Below are 14,459 nucleotides of genomic sequence, written 5' to 3'. Positions count from 1 at the left end.
AATGGTGCTCATTATAGACTGTTATGATCAACCCCATCATTTGTATCTTGTACCTAGAGGGAGAAGGCAGACACAGGGCAGGTAAAGTCCCAGTAAACACCTGTAACTCACTTCTGCTTCAGAGCAATGGCTGCTGAAGGTATTAAGATAGGGAGGACAGAGCCAACTTCAAGTGTGTCCCCTGTACCCTGAACATAGCTGTGGGCTACTAGGAGTTAAATAATTTATTTCCTAAATTTTTGAATTGTGTTAAAATTTTGCAGTTTCTTACAATGTCTCTGAGGTTTTCATTATCCACTCTTGCATGCTTTTGTTCTCTAATACGTATTTCATGCTGATTTTGTACAGGATAACACGTTTGCTGGAGCCAGCCTGATATTATGTCCTCACATGCACCCACTGCTGTGGTCTAGGGGCATTGCACAACCTCCAATTCATTCCAGTGACAGATGCAAATGCAATTATCCCTGTATTATAGATGGAGAATTGGGCCTGAGCATAACTTGAGGCCTGAGGATAACTGGTTATGCCCCCAGGTTTCACAGAGAGAACATACCAAGCTGGCAACCTCATCGCTCTTACAACCACTGCAAGGTGACAAATCGTACCATGTTCATTAAACTACATTTTGTGATCAGTATGGTCACAGGAAGAAGGCACAATCCAGAATGTTTCATCTTTCACCACTGAGAAATAAGATGCTGTGATGAAAAGGACAAAACAACTCATCTGACCACTTGCCTTCCCTGCAAAGTAAAGCAGGTCTCAACAGGACCCTCATCTGTGATGTTACCTTTATTCAACAAGAGTTAGAAGGATCTTTACATCACTGCAGATCTAAATCATTCCCAGAGTACAGCATGGTCTTATTACGCTACTCAGTTCAAAGTCGTGGCAAATCTAGAGCAGTACGTTTGATGCTGTTCCCACGGATCCTCACCATGAATTTCTCCCTAGAACTCGCAGTACCTTTTTCACAAGCTGGTCCAGCATATCCTGGGGAACAGTCACAGCGAAAGAAATCCCAACCACCAACACACTTGCCGTGGGCACCACAGGAGGCCATCCCACCGCTCTGACACATTTCATCTGTAAGGACACAGCCGGGAGCGCTGTTCAAGGACTCTGCAGGGTGCTCTAAATCATAGACCTGGAAAAGGACAAAGAGAAGCATCACATCAGGTGTCTACAGTTAACAGCAGTAAACGCAAGACTGGTCTTAGTAGCCTTACCTTACTATCAACAATGACATTGCGTATGCAGCCAACAAACCCTCTGAAGCGCCTTTGGGAATCGTGGTAAGGCAAAGTCTTCTTAACTCCACCCAGCTGCAGGGGCTGATGGCCACTGAAGAGCCTACCCATGCTGAAGGGGAGGGAGGGAAAGAAAGAATTACTGGCATGCAAAATACAGGAACTTGGGTGATTTCCCCCTGCCCCCTTTTTTCCTTAGCTCTTTTGAGTAACTACGTTTCCAGTTCTTCTTGTTGTTTGGTTTTGTTTTTACCTTTGAGATCCCACAGTCTCTCCAGAGGCTTCACAGGCAGACAGATCCATTTGGGAGATCTTCTTAATGAGACTGTCATTGCCTCTAACTGAGACATTTACGCAGTGGTCAAGAATCAGCTTCACTTTCTAGAGAAAGGCATTATTTAAAACAATTGCATCCAGAGACATGCATACATTTCAATTACATGTTTTCTTTCACTTAGCAGAAGGGGGAATAGTAACTAGCAATTACAGTGCAGGAAACTTTATTAAAATAATAAAACACTTCCACATACTAATCTGGAAGGTTATTGCACATGGTGTATAACTAAGGAGCCACACAAAAGAAAGATCTGACTCTACCATGACCGTGCCAAGTCACTGACACGGTAGAGGGAAGATGGGATTTTCTTGGAGTTTTCTGCCAAATCAGAAAGTCATTTGAGAGACAATCTAGCAGAGCAGATGGTCTGCCAGGCTCCCCACCCCAGATCCTGACATGCCCCCCCAGCTTGTCTTATGCAGGAGAGGAAGGGGGAGCGTAGCAGATGCCTTCACCAGTGTTATATCAACAAGATGTTCCCCTTACACAAAAGCACATCTATCTCCTTTGTGCTGCATGTCTAAAGTCACTTGGTGGGGCAGGGTTTCCTGCTCAGAGAAAGTAAGGATATTTCACTCCATCAGTCCAGGAAGCACTTAGCCCCTGGATTATCACAGCTCTGTAGTCTAAGCGATAGATAGGGTCATTAAACAAAGAAAATAGCAGGGCCAGTTTCAAAATTGGATCGGACTTCTCCAGGCCTTGTTCTGCTTCACTGCTTCAAGACTATGGGGACGTCTGAGCTGGCAAACTTCAATCCCTGCTGTTGCAAAGATGATGAAAGACTGATTGACAAAAGAGCTCTAGAGAAGGGAGGAAGGATTTGGAAGGAATAACTTGGTACATGAATTAGTGCTTCTGCAGTATTGTCCGTATTTACACTTGCCTTTCCATCATTTATAATTTTAATATTGTGCCAGCGGCGATCTGCAACATTAACTTTCCGTGACAGCTGCAGGAAAAGCTCACCAGAGCTGTGGCTCACGGTCAGCGACGGGACACCGCCGGAGAGCTCTGCAAAGGAAAGACTCTTATTGGATACGCACTAACCATGTTCCCACTCAAACTCAGTTGAAACGACTGTTGCAGCTAGATTTTAATTGGAGGAGTTCGTTAGACAGCTTAAAAAAATCTGACTTCTAACACAGTGACACAGGATACAAACTGAGCATATGGGCAAATTGTTCTGCATTTTCCTTCTCCTCCAAAAGCAACTTTCTGAAACTTTTTTTTAAAAAAAAACTATCAACTGTAAGTAGAATCTCACCTTCACACAAAGACAAAGAACAAACTGTTTAAGTTGCTAACCTAATGCAATGAAATCTTCCCGTTCTCCCGGCTGCCCTTGCGCCACTGGTCCATGGTACAAGAGAAGGCCATCGGCAACTTCAGTGATAAACTCTAAGGAGATGCGGCTCTCAAAGCAAGGCTTAAGAGGAGGGAACCAGGCATAACCATGGCCTCTGAAGCTGTGTTTCGTCTGCTGGCAGTCTGGTCCATGGAAATTTGCAGAACATTTGCATCTATTAAAAAAATAAATAAAAGCAAAAATCCACCATCCAAGCAGAAGTCACGAAGGGCTCTTCCCACAGCAGGACTCTCCACTTTAAACACAGGAGCCCATGTTGCCTAGGCCATAGTGCGGGTTAAGCACTAGCAAAACTCCCGTCATGAAGTGTTCCCTATTGACTTGTTTGTACAAACACAATTTAGCTTTAGTTCTAAATGATAATATGTCTATGCAGGAATAATTCTGTGAACAAATGATGGAGACGTTTGAAACCTGAAAACCTCTAATCTCTTCAGCATAGATAAGAAACCCACTTTTCACTAGGCTTAGTTATGAGCTTGTTTAAAGACTTTATAATGTTGGCAGGGAAAGCAAAGGAAGGGTGTGGGAAGGTAATATCAGCCAGAAAAAGTGAGAAAAGGGATGACAGTCATAGATCTTGATAACTTAACTCTTATTGCAAGCTACTTACTGGTTTATTTCCTTTACACTATAAAAAATAGATGCTTGGAGTTCTTTCCTTAATACTCTGGGGATTCTGTAGAAAAGAGTAATCACAGCATGACAATAACAAAAACTGTAAGGGGAAAATGAAATGAGCAACAGAAATGGGCAGGAGGACAGGGAGGGAGAACAGCTGGGCCCCTATTTCTTAGTTTCTGCTTCCCATAGATTGCTAGTACCTAATGAGAGCAGAGTGACAGGGGTAGGATGCAGAAAAAGATCACTCAAAAAAAACGCTGAAAATGGAGCAGAAGTAAAGAAGCCTCAGAGTTGAGCAAATGATAGGTGGCAGAGCCTACCAAGCATTTCTGGACAGCAAAATTTCCCTGGTTGATTACACCTGAGCAGCAATGTCAGACACAGATGACCACTTTACTATGACCAGGGCTTCATTCAAACCCTGCAGCTTCATTCTGAGTCCCATCATCCCTAACAAGGGTTCTTAGAAGAGGCTGGCTGGTTGTTTCTGCTTTCCTACGTTGGGATGACCATTTTTAAGCAAACATGCTTAAGGCTTGCCTTCTGGAAGGAGACCAGGCTCATTCTGAGCTACTATAGTCCCATCATTTTTTTCACCTTCACGCTATTTTTGTCCATGAGATGTCATTTTTTGAGAAAAAATGACACAAGGAATGTGGGAAAGAGGTTATTAAGTGACATAAGTGTCATGATTTAAATGTTTAACAACATTAAGGTAGGTTGCACAAAACAAGAGCATTTTGCAGGATGACATTAAAGGAACCAGCGCAGCCTGCAAACTTGCCAAGGTTTTCCCAGAGACTATGATGAACCTAAGTATCTACCTGAAAATAGAGATTTGTTTGCAAGATCTGTGCGTGAAGTATAACAAAACTCAGATCTGCCACAGCGAGAACACACGCAGTGACATCTCCCCAAGCTTCCAGTCCTCCTCCTTACAGACTGAGCTAGAAGCATTTTGTTTGCACACCAGACAAAGCTTTACCAACCTGTAGCCCAAATCAGTATCCACACATGTGCCACCGTTGAGACAAGGGTTTGTCTGGTATGAGGAGCAGGAGAGATGAGAACTCTCCCGAGCTGCACAGCCACACAGGGCACGACTCAGCACTGTCACAGACACCAGTGAAACGCTTCCAGCTGTGGTTATTGTTGGCACATGACTCTGTTCATGCTTGCTGATGCATCCGCTGCTGTGAGTGCAGTTTGCAGTCACGCATTCATCAATGCCAATCTGGGTGATATTTATATCCAAGATGTTTTCCAGCTGTGGAGAACAATTAGTTGCATTCATCTGACTTTTCCACAGAGAGGAAGCTCACAACAACAGCCATGAAAAGCCCAAGTCTTATTTATTCTCAAAACTCGTTGCTGTGCCACTTCCTTCCAACATCCACCTCACTCTATCCAGCCAAAGGCAGCTCAGCCTTGCATCTGTTAAGGCCAAAGCCTTGGTATAAGTCAATTATAGTGCGAGTAAACACTTAGAAGACAAAAATATTGTCATATTCACCATAAACTGAGTGGATAAATTACAATCTCTGATGGTTGTGATGGATTATTTACATAGCATCTGATTGGTATTTTTAATTTGGGCTTCTGTCTTAAAAACATTGGGAAGGGTGGACAGGGCAATGAAGAAATACCTTTTCTGGCAAGAGTGAGTTGGTATTGCAGCACTGATTCTAAACATAACTCTTATTTCAGCCTCTGTGTACCAACAGACACATTTCCAACAGAGTGAGTCATTTAACTTAGATCAAAACTTTTTTTTGCAAGAGGGGCAGGAACTTTACTAAATTGTCAACGCACATTTCCAACCTGGTTTTCCACTGGACAATGGTTATTTTACTGCATTGCCCTCTTAACTCAGAAAGTTGGAACTTTTGACTGGTTTGTGAGTTTCAGCTACAGAGCACTTCTGTGTAGAAGACTATAAGTCGAAATATTAAGACACCGTGTAGAAAGGCAACAGCCAAAGACATCCTTTATACAGAGTTTAACAGTCTTTTCAATAGGAAAAACATGTTCACTTTCGTAAAAGCTCATTGTGTTTTGGTGACTTAATATGTATTTATAGGCTGGCTTTTAAAACATTCATATTTGAAACATTTAATATAAGGGCTGAAGGACTGTTTGACTTTACTGATTAAAATGATCCATTTTTCTCACACTTTACTCCCTCAGTCATTCTAAATATGCGCATTCACTAGGCAATGGATATTATCTGAATAGACACAATGAGAAGATGCTGTGGTTTCATACGTACTATGGATACTTACCCATGCTCTGGAGGCTGCTACATTGCCGTTAAGTTTTTCTGCTTTATAATAGGGTGGACCATAAACTGCAAACCAAACATCAACCCCTTGGGTTTGACTTGCGCTATTTAATACACTGAAAATGTGAACGTTTTCGAGTTGGACTGATATAATTTCTGAAAGCAGCTTCTTCATCTGGTAGTATTTACTCTGTTTTTCAGGGGATTGGGATATGAACTCCTCTGGAGTGATATCTGTAATAAAAGTTAAAAACCTGACAAACGCATATCTTGCAACTGCTGTAGCAATAAGAGAGGAGCACCACAGAGTAACATTAACTCAACAACTGCAGTTGAGTGCAGAAAATGCACTCAACTGCAAATTCAGGAGTATTTTCATTTTTAGGCTCTGAAATTTTCCATGCTGGTTTCTGCTCAGGGTTTGTGTTCTCAAGCTTTTTGACTCTTATTCATTTCTTTTTTTCATTCTTTTAAATCAGAAACATGTTTAAGAAGATTTTACTTTTCCACAAAGATTGAAACAATTTGGTGAATTTCAGGCAGTCACTTGTTCAAATAAAGTTTTTTCTGAAATATAAATTGCTGTTTTGTTAAAAAGTTGGTGTAGAAATCTTGCATCTTTGTCTTCTGCATCAGACAAGCATTTCTTGCTGTCTGTTTTCTCCACAGATGCACCTTCACATGCAGTGTCAGAGGACCATGCAAATAAAGATGCATTTTCAAATCCTTACCTAGAAAACTATTAACTCTCATCTCATGTTTAAGAGCATTAGAATTCTAAGTAACACAGCAGTAACAGTAAAGAGGTAGATTTCAGTATTATGAACCTAACGTACTTCATCACATTGCTTACCTTTTATTCCACATTGCTTACCTTTTATTCGTATAGAACCAGCATTATGGAGGCCATCATCTTTGATTTCCTTCACTATAACCTTTACGGTTGAGACAACATCTGGCCAGACTCCATCAATGACTCTGACTCTTATGTTGTATGTTCCTGGTGGGGTTCCTTCTTTAATAGTCAGCAAACCTGAGTTATCATTAAGGATAAAGTACCTGTAATAAGAGTTAAGCCAAGGAACAAGCTATGAGAAGTTCAAAAGCTAAGTAGCAATTATCATCACTGCTGTTTCTCTGATCCACTTTATTTTGGGAAAGCTATCAAAGGAAGCAGATGTGTTCCCTCATGAAGGGACAGGGCAGAACAGAACTTTTTTACATTGCCTTCTGTTGGCCCTAATGCCTCTTCACCAGTGTCATGAAGGGACAGGGCAGAATGGAACTTTTTTACATTGCCTTCTGTTGGCCCTAATGCCTCTTCACCAGTGTCATGAAGGGACAGGGCAGAATGGAACTTTTTTACATTGCCTTCTGTTGGCTCCTAATGACTCTTCACCGGTATATCAAGAAGGTTTCTTCCTGCTTCTGTGCCATAGGAACTGGGTAGAAAGACTCAGGCTACTATAACCATAACTTTGGAAACAGTGCAAACTCCTAGTTTAGATACATTCATTGAGAGTGACACCTCTGTCAAAACCTCCGAATGGCACACGTACATCTCAACCCCAGTCACAATCCAGACACTTTGGTGTGAACACATCCAATACCAGTAAGGTCTTAAAACCAGTGGTGACATGGAAACACTGACTCTCCAGGAGCATGGAGGAAGGAGGATGGAAGTTAGTGGGTATTTTTTCTGTAGTGGCTCACTGATACTGATTATGGGTATGACTGTGAACAGGAATTTGAAATGGTATTCTAGCCCATCAGGCAATGGGAAGCAGACTGGTTTGGCATACAGTGTTATCTACTGCGGCCTCACACTCAGAAGGGCTTTTGGAGAGCTACACACAAGTGTCTAACCAACAAAATGCTTTTGCACACTTGTTTACAAAAAATAGGCAGGTTAAATACTTTTTATGTTTTTGTGTGTGGGCAAGATTTCCGTACGTTTCACCCAACTTCCGTTTTTCTCTCCAAGTACCTTGACGTTTTTCCTTCAAATTGGTAGATTTTGCGATCCCAGTCGTCATCATCAGGGGCACGGACCTGGCCCAGTACAGTCGTGGGGAGGATACCTGAAACAACATAGCATATAAGTGGCACGGTCAGACCTCTCACACATACACAAAGAAGTTGGCCATTCAAGTTTTACTGGCTTAAGTCTAAAACCTCTACAAAAATAGTTATGATGGTTCCCGAGAGATGTGCACCAGTTTGCAAATACCACATGGTGTCCTGCTTATCAGGTGTTTGCTGTATGGCTACATAGATTTAATTCAACAGGTGGCTGCAATGAAAATCAGACGAGAAGGAAAAAAGACAAGCCACCTCTGAGGAAAGATGTAAGAGGTATTCAGAAACAACATCAGAATTACTCATTTTCACTCTTTTGGCTGCAGTATCCAACCAACTTACAGAGTGGTTTAGACAGGGATTGGGGTTTGGCAGGATAAACAACCAAAATGCTGACTGGGTTATAAAGGGCAAAAAACAATAGCAATTTGGAGGAAATTGCTGCAAGATAGAGAGGATGTCCAAAATACAGTAACCAGGCTTATTTTGAGTAGATGGTGAGACTTTGGGGTGAGATGGAAAGCAGCATGTGTTCTGCTGGTTTTGCATCCTCTCAGCAAAGCTCACAAATTATTATTTTTTTGTTTTACAAAAGCTATTTCTGAAGGAAAGATCCACAGGTATCTGAATTCATATATCTACTGAGTAAAGAACCAAGGATACACAAAGAAGAGGAAAAAATGTGGGAATTCACCTTGTGAAAGGGAACAGCACAAACCCTGACAACTGAGGGACTGCATGCAAAAAGGAGAGAAAACGGTACCTTCTCCTGCAACTGTGGCAACATTCATTGGATATTTTGCAGGAGACAGTATACACGATGCCCTGGTGTTTGACTCCCACATTATATGAATGTAACATACAACATGATAGTAGCCTTCTCATTCTGTCTCTCCTTAATATTTTAAATAACCAAAGATCTGAAGACTTGAATAGTCCCTCCCAGAAATTAACAGTACAGATGAGTTTAACCTTTAAAGAGGCAACTAAAAGGGAATTCAGGCTTAATGAAAAGATCGGGTACTTAGGCTACAAGCGGAGTTTCTCAGCAAATAGCAACCAGACTTGGTTTAAACTTTACAGTAAGTTGAACTTCAGAGTGAGCACACAACAGGCAGAACAACATTTCAGTACAAATAAATGGTCAACAGCATCTACACAGAAGTAGTTTCTAGTGTGCCCACAACAGACAATCTATTTAATGTGCTATCAAACCACAGGATACACAGCAGAATAGAAGAGGAAGGAATGACCTGAGTCTACATGGATGCAAGCATCCCAAAATCTTTTTACCTGTGTGGTTTATTTTGCTGTTGGGCTTATTATGAGGGGACCCTGGATCACAAGAGAACTGCTAGCTAATTGCCAAAGCAAGAAGGGAAAGGTGGCTTCTCTCGCACTGCCTGCAGCCAACATTCACAGAAAATTCCCCCATAACAGCATTTGTCAGCTGAAGACTTATATGAATGTCTCATGCAGTTTAAATATGAGTTCAGCTTAAGAGCATTCACTAAAATTGAATTCAGTCTGGAGGAGGAAAAAGGTTTAAGGAGGAGGAAGAAGGTTCTCAGCATTCAGACTCATCACTTATCAGCAACGCTATGAATTTTTTTAATTCTTTTCCCCCTGAAATGTTAATGCTGCTGGAAAATTGCATCTGAAAACAAGAGACCATTACTCAAGTTTGATAGAAACATGCATAGAATAGCAGCCAGCTATGCTCTTCCTTCAAGGCTGGCTCAGTTTCTTCCACAAAGCAAGTGGCCCAGAGTCCTGCCCCACATACCTACTGCTCTCTGGTGGGGCTTAAGCAAACTTCAGTAGCACCTCTACTAAGATCTTAGCTTACGTGGAACAGGACAGAGTCCTCCTGTGAATCTCACAGCTGTTCCTTTGACCTTACTGTCACACTTGGAAGCAAGCATCAGGGAGCAATTTACCATCATAGCTGTAAATGAGACATTCCAGGTAGCCAGCAGAATGTGGGTGGTCATTTTGGTCCCCGATATTCACAGTCAGCGTGTTGGTGGAGCTCATTGGCGGGATCCCGCTGTCCGTGATCAGGATGGGCAGGTAGAACACCTTGTGCACTTCCCTGTCAAAGGTACGCAGCGCGGTGAGCAAGGCACTTCCATTGTGGAAGTCCTGCAAGTTGAAGTCAGTCAGACTACTGAAATCACTGAGAAGGTGAAAGGAGAAAGGTGCTCCGTTAGCAGCAGTGTCTCGATCCTTGGCATACAGCAACGTAGAGGTCTCGTTCATTTGGATGACCTGTGGAGAAGCTGTGTTTTCCCAGATCACTGGGTTATAATGAGCCTCAAACTCTGGCCCGTTGTCATTTACGTCCTGCAGAGTCACTAAAACAGTGGCACTGCCAGTCAGAGGGGGCTGCCCCATATCAGCGGCAATGACAATGAGCTGGTACTGTGTCACTGTCTCATGATCCAGCAGTCCTGCAACCATCACCCACCCATCACTAGCCACAGAGAACTGGCCACTTGGGTCAGACTTGTTTAGCAGGTGGAAAGAAAACCTTCCGTTCAGGCCAGAATCCAAGTCAACAGCAGAAACCTGAACAACTTTGGTGCCAACTGGCGCATCTTCCTCCAGTGCAGCCACTTCATAGAACTGGGGGTAGAAGACAGGAGCGTGGTCATTGGAGTCCTCCACATAGATCACGCAGTGAGCGATGCTGAAGAAATCCATGTCCTCTGCTTTCACAGTCAAATTGAACACCCTCTCGTGAGGCTTCTCGAAGTCAATCCGCTTTCGTAGCCGGATAAACCCACAGTTGTTGACTTCATCTGTCTCTATGGAGAACTTGCGGTCATTGTCCCCATCAAGGATGCTGAACGTCACCATGGCATTTTCTCCCTCATCTTTGTCCACAGCAGACACCACTGCCACTTCAGTGTTAATACTCGCATTCTCAGAGACAAATGCTGTGTAGATCCTTTGCAGGAAGACTGGAGCATGATCATTTACATCGGTCACCAAAATAGTGGCAGTGCCTGTCCCAGTGAGCCCTCCTCCATCTCTGGCCTCAACCACTACTAAGTACTTGTCTTCCTTCTCCCGATCCAGGGACCCGAGCACTGTATAGATGGTGCCGCTAACTGAGTCAATTGAGAACAAGTTCAGATTAATTTCATTTTGGACGTTCTGAATGATGCTGTATGTTAGCACAGCATTCATACCAGCCTTTGGGTCATCAAGGTCCACTGCTGTCATTTCCATGACAGGAGTGTCTGCTGGAGAATCCTCAGGGACGTGGCCCATGAAACAGCCATCCAACACACAGAGGAAAAGGGGTGCGTTGTCATTCACATCCCTCACTTCTATGATCACATCTGCAAAGCCAGTCAGTCCTTCTCCGCTCTCATCCGTTGCAAGAACAAGAAAGCGCCACGTTGATCGCTTCTCACGGTCTAACCTTTTATTTGCGCTGATCTCGCCTGTGTTCTCATCGATGCTGAATTCACTACTGGCCCCCTGTCCATGCAGGGAATAGTTAATGGCATTTTGATCAGCCGCTTGGTCAGGATCTGTTGCAGAAACCTGGAACGTGCCACAGCAGGTAAGTGTTTATGTAAAAGAAAAGGGGAAATCACTGTTCTTTTATTGATGGCAGTTGGTATTGTGCAGGCTAAACAAATAGCATGCATTTTAACAGCAAACATCTATTGGTTTGAGTCATTCAGATCAAGCACTCTTTCAATAAACATCATGCACAGCCTAGAGAAGCAAAAAGATCACCTTTAGACAGACTAATATATTCTACTTCCCAGTATATTTTGGAAAGAGGAAATAACTGCAGGAGAAACCCAGTGGTAGTAATAACAGATCTGCTGAGCAAATGTTTCTTGTGAAACTCTTTGGAGCTGGAATACAAAGGCAAACAGGGGCTGTTTCTCTCCAGTGAACAGAAGGCTGCGAAAACAGGGTGGCCATACATCCAAGCTGATTATCAGCACAGGCCAGAGAGAACGCCCAGCTCCTGATTTGCATCCAGGGATTGTTTGGGAGACTGCTAGTTGGGCCAACCAAGCAGTCGTCATGCCAGGGACTGCTCTAACAACAAAACAATGAAGATGATCAAGTTCCAGAGTCAAAGAACAATCCCTGGTAATGTTTATTTGGTAGTATAAATGTAGCCAAAGAGTCTGACTTAAATGCATGAGGTACACGTGCCAACCACACTATGCTTATACAGTTACTCAAAATATGCTAACTCTCCTTTGTAAAGGAAAGCCATCATATTTTCAACATTTAGAATGATAGAATCATAGAATCATTTAGGTTGGAAAAGACCCTTAAGATCAAGTCCAACCGTTATTTATGCTGGTCAAGGGAGCAAGTCCATCACGCAAATTCAACCAGCCTCTCTTTATTCTCTTCTTTACAGAAAGCTGCTAGCTAAATCCTAATACCAGGGCTCACCCACCCTAAAGAAACTATCTTTTTGGATTTGTATGAATGGATAGGATCGAGCTGAACAAAAGTTGCTTTGTGCAAACTGCTTTACCTTTAGGACAAGTACAGGCAGATCTGTGAGCTCCTCCAAGACACTGCCCTGGTATTCATTCTGAGTGAAGACTGGTGCTTCATCATTCTTATTGACAACATTGATGACGATAACAGTGTGGTTTTCCCATTTTCCATCAGAAGCTACAAGCTGCAGCTCATAATGTTGTTCTTGTTCATAATCCAGAGGCTGAGCAATGAAGACAGTTCCAACCTCAGGCTCCACATCAAAAACTCCTTTCACATTTCCTGATGTGATCTGATACCTTAGTTTGGCATTTGCACCTACAAGAGAAAGCAACTGATCACTGCCTGTCCACTTTCTGAATGCTCAGGCCAGCTATACCAAGTGGACGTGTATCCAAGAGAAACCTTACTTGCCCCGACTGTTACAGTGTGCGTGGGAGATAAAACACAGACACAGCCACAAACAGAATGATCCATGTATGTAATTTGAAGGGTTTGTGTATGGTAGATTGGGAGTTAGGTCTGCATTTATATTTACAAATATAATTTGCAGTCACAGACAAGCACCTGTTTATTGATAATGAAGAAATTGTGTACTTCTAATTTATTGTGCATTCATTTGCCATAAAAAAGTAACATACTATTAAAATACTAGAAGCTATTTTTGCTCAATGTTTCCTAAGCCTTCCATTTCAAATGCCAATATACCTTAACTTTTTTTTTTTTTAACCACTGGATGGTGCTAAAATATAACAGAAGTCCTCTATTTTGAGCAAGAATTCATCTCAGAAGAACATTCCACCTGTACAACAGCAGTTGTTTGATTGCTGCAAAATGTTTAAGAACGACAACAACAACAAGAATTGTTTGGTGCTTCATGTTTACTTATTTGAAAAGGAAAAAAACGCATGACATCGCATTCCAGGATAGAAAATAATTTCCCAAATTAAATAGGTGAACTGCTAGGAGTAGAAAGAACATTCAGCATTTTGAGTTGTGAGTCAACTGTGGATGAGAAGACTAGAGCAACATGGATGGCAAGAAAGTGAAAAGGTTGTGCTCAACATTAGTGCATGGAAGAGTTTGGCTGCCTTTGCAGCGTGAATCTGAGCATCACTTGCTACTCGCTTTTGCAAATTCTCTCAAGTGCAGCAGCCGGTTTTAAATGGCCTCTTTACTTCTCCATCACGGGCACTATGAGGCACAGGCATTACATACAGCACTGCCACCGAAAGGAATGGTCAACTCCCACCTGCTCCCAGCAACACGTTCCTCTGGTGCTCCTTTGGGCTCTGTCACCAACACACCAGCTTGCCTTCTTTTTTTCAATGGGGTTGTGGGGTTGTTTTTCTCCAGCAAGTTGAGCTGGACAACCTCATGAAAGGAGCAAAAAGCTCAGCAAAGTGCAGCAGAAGCAAAGACAGGAACTGACTGGTGGTGCATGCTGTTGGACTGGCTCAGCCCATTTGGTCTCACCACGCTGTAGGGGCAGTTTCACACATCAGGACCTGATGTAAGTGTGAGCCCAAAAAGAAGGTCTGGCTTTCCCTTTTTTCCTGCCTTATTCCTGCCTTCTCCCTGCCTTCATTTCTGGCCATGTCATCCTACATTTTCCACTGTTTGTCAGATTCTTCCATAAGCATATTCAACCACTAACTCACCAAAAAGCACACAGGTTTGGTTTTCTTGCAATAGTAATAAGTAAAACTGACTCCCAGGGAGATCTGGAAAGCACAGGACAGCACAAAGCAAGCACATGCTCAGGAGTGTGTGCGTTTTTATGTTACCTCTTGTGAAGTTACAGCAGGGTTGTGACTCCAGGTGACTTCATTCTGCCCCCAAGGGATTGCCAGCTAGCTTAACCTTTGCACTGTGAACCTGAGCACCTAATAAAAGAAAATGCTCCTGTGTGCCCAGAACTTCTCTCCTCACTTTTACAAATGCTTGAAATGCTTTATCATCTCCTGAATGCAGAGATTTGTTTGCCCATAAAGGAAGTTTGCCCCTACACAAAACACATAGTAA

The 14,459-nt window shown here is 42.7% G+C and overlaps 1 protein-coding gene across 1 annotated transcript in view; it reads right to left on the bottom strand.

Moving 5' to 3' along the window:
• Positions 1-14,459, bottom strand: part of LOC142406289 (neural-cadherin-like) — a 60,067-nt gene that overhangs the window by 8,267 nt on the left and 37,341 nt on the right. Inside the window, exons 17-27 of the mRNA XM_075494990.1 lie at positions 12,469-12,752; positions 9,884-11,501; positions 7,852-7,945; positions 6,739-6,923; positions 5,866-6,098; positions 4,573-4,850; positions 2,899-3,113; positions 2,477-2,604; positions 1,507-1,634; positions 1,233-1,365; positions 970-1,150 (exon numbers count right to left, since the gene is read on the bottom strand). Coding sequence (XP_075351105.1) covers positions 970-1,150; positions 1,233-1,365; positions 1,507-1,634; positions 2,477-2,604; positions 2,899-3,113; positions 4,573-4,850; positions 5,866-6,098; positions 6,739-6,923; positions 7,852-7,945; positions 9,884-11,501; positions 12,469-12,752 — 3,477 coding nt within the window. The remainder of the gene's footprint in view (positions 1-969; positions 1,151-1,232; positions 1,366-1,506; positions 1,635-2,476; positions 2,605-2,898; positions 3,114-4,572; positions 4,851-5,865; positions 6,099-6,738; positions 6,924-7,851; positions 7,946-9,883; positions 11,502-12,468; positions 12,753-14,459) is intronic.

This window comes from Mycteria americana, chromosome 2 (assembly GCF_035582795.1).
Source record: "Mycteria americana isolate JAX WOST 10 ecotype Jacksonville Zoo and Gardens chromosome 2, USCA_MyAme_1.0, whole genome shotgun sequence".
Taxonomy (NCBI): Eukaryota; Metazoa; Chordata; class Aves; order Ciconiiformes; family Ciconiidae; genus Mycteria; species Mycteria americana.
The sequence above is the reverse complement of the archived record's forward strand: the minus strand, read 5'-3'. Positions and strand labels throughout refer to the sequence as shown.